Genomic DNA, 6,081 nt, shown 5'->3' on the forward strand with positions numbered 1-6,081 from the left:
AAGTAGAAAAAAAGTAAGTTATTTAGTCTCAGATGGAAGGTAATTTCATACTTGTTATTATTTTTTAATGAAATTAAATGAGTCTGATCCTACAATATCCACATCAATAGTAGTGGCTAAGAAGAAGCCAAAATAAAATAGCATTTATTGGTAGTTTATCTGGGTCAGGCAGTTTTCCAAGCTGTTTAAATGTTTGCTCAACTGAACTTCCAAAGAGCATTTTATGGAAGGTGTGATTATCTTGTAATGCAAATGGAAAAATTCTGTGGCCCAGAGAGAAGAAAGTCCTTCCCAAGTTGACAAAATATTATAACCAGATCTTCTGTTTCTGCATTCAGAATCCTTTCTAAACAATGGAGTGGCTCTACGTTTCTGAACTGGGAGCACATTATTTCTTCAGGAAGATAACAGGGTGTTTGCAAAATTTTCCACATTAGATTATAAGTATGGAACCCAAAATTGGATGAAAACCACCTCTTTCATATTCTAGGTGACCCAGGTTCTTTCTGGAAGTTTCCAGTAAGTATATTTATAAGCATTTATTAAGATGAAATAATAAGAGATAAATTAACAGAGGAAAGTAGAAATATTTTCATTCCAGCATTGTTAATGTCAATAAAAATTTGATATGACCTTAACTGAACAACAAATAAAGAATACTAGTATAATCAATAGCCATATATTTGGTGGAATACAACATCAGGCATCTAAATTCATGTTCTATGTGATTATCTTTAGAGATCAAGAAACTGTAATAGTACATAAATAAATGAAAAAAGCAGGAAACAATTTATTCTATAAAAAGTGATTGAATATTATAATAAAAACATGTGTATGTGTGGCTATGTGTGGTTATGTTCTAATTTTTAAAAATTAGAAGAACATATTTTAATATATGTTTAATAATTATCTGAGTTGTGAGATTTTATACCTTTTAATTTCTTTTCATATATTTCTATTTTCCAAGTTTTCTAAGTAAAGATATATTTCCTTTATTAAGAAAAATTATTCTTTCCAGAAAGGAAGGTAGAGGCAAGAAGTTCAGATAACAGCAGAAACTCAGCTATGACCACGTGTCTTCCTTATTAAAAGTGAAAAGGCTCCGATTGCTACAGGGACGAGGCTGGACCCACTGCAGACAGCATCCACGTATTTCAACCTTCACTGCAACCTCCTGTTCCAACCTTCTCTCTCTTAGGCATTTCCACACAATTTTTATTCTGGCCCAAAGTACTAATTATCATTGTGGAACATGTTATGCTTTTTCTGCCATACTCTCTCCCACTGTGGTATGTTTCCTCAGGCCTCTCTTGAGCGTTCCATTCCTTATCCCCCTCACATCTTCCCCTGCTGAGGTTTGACCTTGATTCAACCTGAATGATGGGCCTCCAGGGCTTGCTCAACCCAGCACGCAATGCCTCAATGCCTTCTCTCTCCTGCGCAGCTACTCTAGCCCCCCTGGAGACCCCAACACATGCTCCTTAAAAAGAAGATGTGCATTCCTCTTCCTTTTTTCTTCTTTCTAAGGTGTGTTGGTCGTGGCATGGAGGATGGGGAGAAGGGGCTTCTGCATTGTGCTTTAGGCCTCTGGCTGCAGCTGGATCTTCTACTGTTCCTGCTCCATTTCTGGGGGAATCTATGGAAGATGTCAAGATAAGATGAGGGTTTGCTTAGCAAAAACATGGCATCCCAGATTGTCTCAAGAACAGGCACAGTAGGCAGCTCTGCACTTGTACCAAGAAATTCCCGTCATCCTGGGAGTAGGGTACTCTGGAGACCTTTTAATGTCTCAAATGATACATGTCACACCATAGCATATCAGCAAAGAGCTTATATAAATTACCTGTTGACCAGTGCTGCAGAACAGAGACAAAGGCCTAGAGGACATAGGGAGGACCAGGTCACTTTTGCAGGGCGAATACAGAGTTAAATGTGGTCCTTGGTCAGGCTCTGGAGCCTGCAGATACCATTCTCCGGGATTGGAAATGTTGCTACAAGGGAAGTAAATCCAAAGGGAGGATTTGACCATTAACTTTCCATTCTGTGTCTGAATTAAAATAGCTTGGGGGCTCCCATGAAATGGCACAGAATGATTTTTCTCCCTAGGCACCGTGTCAGAATGCCCCAAGAGAGTCCAGCATATAAAGTCAAAAGACTCTTAGCACAGCCAGGAATGCCGGAAATATTAGAAATTTTTGTCTTAATCCAATGAACAAGTACAGACCTACTTCCTCTATTGAGAAGCTCTTGTTGTCTAGAAACCTCTAGTAGCCCCCTCTTTCTCTTTGTATCCTCTCAAAAAATTTATGTGAAGCTTCAGGTAAAGAGTTGCCTTTTCAAGACGTCTAAAACAACTCCACACTGACATGATACAGGGATGCCCATAGAGTAACCTCTGATTTACTTCTGTCTTCTGAGTATTCACAGACCTGTCCCTGAGCTCTATGCTTTTAATCTTTAATATGGTTCATCAAGGTTTAACTTTTCCTGATCATTTGTTCTTGGGGAAGGGTGGAATGAGCTTTCTGAACATGGTGTACACAGAATATAATGAACAGACTTGAGACGACTATTTGTTTTAAGAGTTGTCTTAAATCTCGATTATCTCTACTTTGGTGATTGTATAGAAGGCAATACCCTGAGACAAGATCTCAGACCGTCATTCCAAGGACAGACCAGGAGGGAAAATGGCCAAATCTTTCCTGGTATTCTGCTCAATTTTGTTCATCTTTATACATATGATATTATCTTCTGGTCAGTAATTTGGCTGGTCCTGGCCAGCATGTGAGGTTGATTTGTGGGCTTTGACTTTGTAATCTGAAAGAGAATGCTTTGGAATTATTTTTAAATTTAAATGGATCGTTTATATAAAAATATATAAAATGTCATATATATCTGCATATATATTAGAGATAAAATGGGATGTGGTCCAAATATATACATATGTGTGTGTATACAAATACCTATACATCTGTGTATATATTTACAGAGACAATAGGATGTGGTCCAAAAGACTCAGGGTCAGTGTGTGGGCAGGGGTCTTAGTTTTGCCATCTATTACATGCAGGTTGAGACAGAATTTATGGGGGCAAGGAGGTTTGGATGATTCAGTGAGTGTCTAGCATGTTAGAGTGTCCAGCAATATCCCTGTATCAGAGCACATCCTGAAAATTTAGACTGTTTGAAAAGGCTTTGCCATGTATTTGAGTGGATCATGACCTTTTTGTCCTCTTCTAGAGCAGTCATGCAAGGAGTCATGAAGAGACCCAGTCTCAAGGACTTGAGACCGTAGTTTTTCACATATCTATCATGAACTCCTGAATGTCACCCAAGCAAGTGTCTCTCCCCTCTCTGAAAAATATGGGGATTGGATCAAAAGATCACTTTAAAGTTCTAGCATTTCCTGTTTCTTTCATAAATTAGCCAGGAACTCTAAATCCTCTCAAGTCTAAACTAATTAATGTTAATTGAAAAAAATTATTTGTTTCACTGAATTGGCAACCTTTACGAGAGCAGCAGTGCATCTAAATAGTCCTCTGCTGGTTATTTATCAGGAATAGAAGAATTATTTCACTTCTTTTTTTTTGAGACAGAGTCTCGCTCTGTCACCCTGGCTAGAGTGCAGTGGCATCATCATAGTTCACTGCAACCTCAAACTCCTAGGCTCAAGCGATCTTCCTGCCTCAGCTTCCTGAGAGTTATTTCACATTTTTTTTTTAAAGAAAATGAGTGAATACATGTATGATTGAAATAATATTTTCAATTGTTACAAGATTCCTTGGTAATGAATTAGAACTCTTTTATTCTGTCAACAGATGAAGCTATGGTTTACCCGGGATAAGATTCTGTAACTATTTTCCTATATTCTCTAGTTGTAGGACTTCCACGATACTGGCCACCACATGGAAAATTTAAGGTAATTAAATACATCTCTCCTACCTTGTATCTGTACCAAGCTTATGGCACTTACAGAGCCCCTCAGACCACCATCTTCAAACTGCATAATCCCAAACTGCTTCAAGCCATCACTGACACAGGAATTGTCCAGGGAAGAAATTCACCTGAAAGCAAGCAGACCTGGGTCCTAATCTTGATGGGACATATGACTTCCTCTCTTTTTAGTTTTCCCTATAAAATCAGGGAAGCCAATCTCAATGATCTCACATTTCACAACTTCGAGATAGTAGATGGTTTGGGGATTTTGAGAGTGGATAAAATGTGATAAATATTTTAAATTAAGGCATGTAGATACAGTGAAATATCTTTTCCAATTATAGAGCTTCAATTTTCTTAGTTGAGTTGCCATAGAAAATCTCTAAGAATGTTTCCAGATCAAATAGTCTTGGCAGAAAGGTAATTGAGAAGAAAGTCAAATTCCCAGATAAATTATCTGTTTATCCACTCTTTTTCCCACTCTAACATAGCAGGCCTCTGTTCTTATTACTGAGGAGGTCCTGACAACCAGGGTGTCATCTTGTCATCAGATGGGATAGACACAGTTTCTGGTTCCATTGCTTTGTGGAGGTGAGGCTGTGAGAACTTTTGTAAGACTGAGATATGGTCCTGACTATGCTTAAATTTTCCTAATAAAGACAAAAGGTGACCTACCTATCTAAGTGTAGTTCTAATTGTACCATTCTTTTTAACTCAATTTCAGGTGAAATGTCCATATAAGAAAGTAAGCTTGAAGTGGTACAAAGGAACAGCGGATCCCTGTCCTGGCTTATATCAACCCATCTGTGGCACCAATTTTGTGACCTATGACAATCCCTGCATCCTGTGTATTGAGAGCTTGTGAGTACCATTTGAGGAAAAGAAGAGAATGGTGGATATGCTTGTGCATAAGCAATTACTATCTAGCCCTCCTATCAAGTCCATTAACCCTGAAGGAGGAATCTGCCCCAGTTTTCATAGATAACCATTAGCCCCCACTTAGAGAAGCATGCAGTAACAGAAAGCCCACTGGAGTAGAAAGTAGACTCCTTGTACTGAGTGCTGTTCCTCAGGTCTGTTTGCTCTTTGAGCCCTTACATTCCCATACGCCAATTGGTGGATTTCCACTTGAAGTTCTGAAATTCTTTGATTTGAAGATAAATTGTGTTTTTTGCCTTTTCTTAGGTATCTTCACCTCCTAATGTGTCTGAAATCTAAACTAAAATGAGGTGACTGCAAACTTTGGGTCCTTCAGCTAAAAGTCAATGCTCAGTGTTTTGGATTTATGTAACATAAAATCAGTGTTTAGACACTAATCTCACAGCACAATGGTTATAGCTTTGATATCTATATGGGCCAGTGCATTTCACAAGGAGAAAATCTTTCCCCATGGCATCAGATTGGTGGCCTCAGCACAACAATCATTTTGTAATGTTGTGCCAGGAGCACTGACAGGAACGTATAAACCCCAGGTCATTCCCACTAATGACTATTTCAGCCAAAGAGTGAGAGTATCGACAGAACAGCTGAGGACCGATGTACCTTGCACATCGCAAACTTAGACCTGATTCAATAGCTTATTTTCAAAATGTTTGTAGCGTATGTGATAATATCTTCAGTGGCATCTCAGAATCATGGAAAGATAACTGGGTAAGAAATCCAAAAACCTGGCTTTTGTCTTTGGTCAGTTCTCTTTATGCTCTGCACCTTAGCTTCCTCAAATATAAAATAAGGGGTCTAGATAAGATAATTTTAAAAGTCTTTTTGTAACCCTGACATTCTATTATTTAATGAAGTGTTTATTCTGACTCTTTCTTTAGGAAATCTGAAGGCAAGATTAAGTTTTACCGTGATGGAAAATGCTAGCTGAGTGGACTTGGATGTGGAAAAAGATGCCTTCTTTTTCTCTCCATCACTCCAATCCTCCTCTTGTACCTCATCCCTTTTTTACCCCTCCTTGCATGTGTCCTTTGTGATAGAGAGCTGCCCCTGTTGAGTTTGCAGCAGATAACTCCAGATCTCTTCTACAGACCTCTCCCCCACTGATTCCCTGCCTTCTATAGTCTCCCTAATAAATAAACTTTTCTGAAAGCCTCATTTGACTTAGATCTCAGATCTGTGTCTAAATTCTCACAATTAGAACAAATG

At 38.5% G+C, this 6,081-nt stretch overlaps 1 protein-coding gene across 1 annotated transcript; it reads left to right on the top strand.

The window, feature by feature from the left end:
- The first annotated feature begins 2,687 nt into the window (after window positions 1–2,687).
- SPINK14 (serine peptidase inhibitor Kazal type 14 (putative)) lies at window positions 2,688–5,799 on the top strand. Its single transcript, XM_045552575.1, has 4 exons — window positions 2,688–2,754; window positions 3,873–3,916; window positions 4,658–4,794; window positions 5,754–5,799. The coding sequence occupies exons 1-4, from the start codon at window positions 2,688–2,690 to the stop codon at window positions 5,797–5,799; spliced, it is 294 nt and encodes a 97-aa protein (XP_045408531.1).
- Window positions 5,800–6,081: the final 282 nt, after the last annotated feature.

The sequence above is a fragment of the Lemur catta genome, chromosome 5 (assembly GCF_020740605.2).
Source record: "Lemur catta isolate mLemCat1 chromosome 5, mLemCat1.pri, whole genome shotgun sequence".
Taxonomy (NCBI): Eukaryota; Metazoa; Chordata; class Mammalia; order Primates; family Lemuridae; genus Lemur; species Lemur catta.

Bases quoted from the DNA above. Each gene is read 5' to 3' on its own strand.
- SPINK14 (XM_045552575.1), top strand. From the start codon at position 2,688: ATGGCCAAATCTTTCCTGGTATTCTGCTCAATTTTGTTCATCTTTATA. The intron at 2,755-3,872 runs GTCAGTAATTTG...TATATTCTCTAG, and splicing joins ACATATGATATTATCTTCTG to TTGTAGGACTTCCACGATAC. The intron at 3,917-4,657 runs GTAATTAAATAC...ACTCAATTTCAG, and splicing joins CACCACATGGAAAATTTAAG to GTGAAATGTCCATATAAGAA.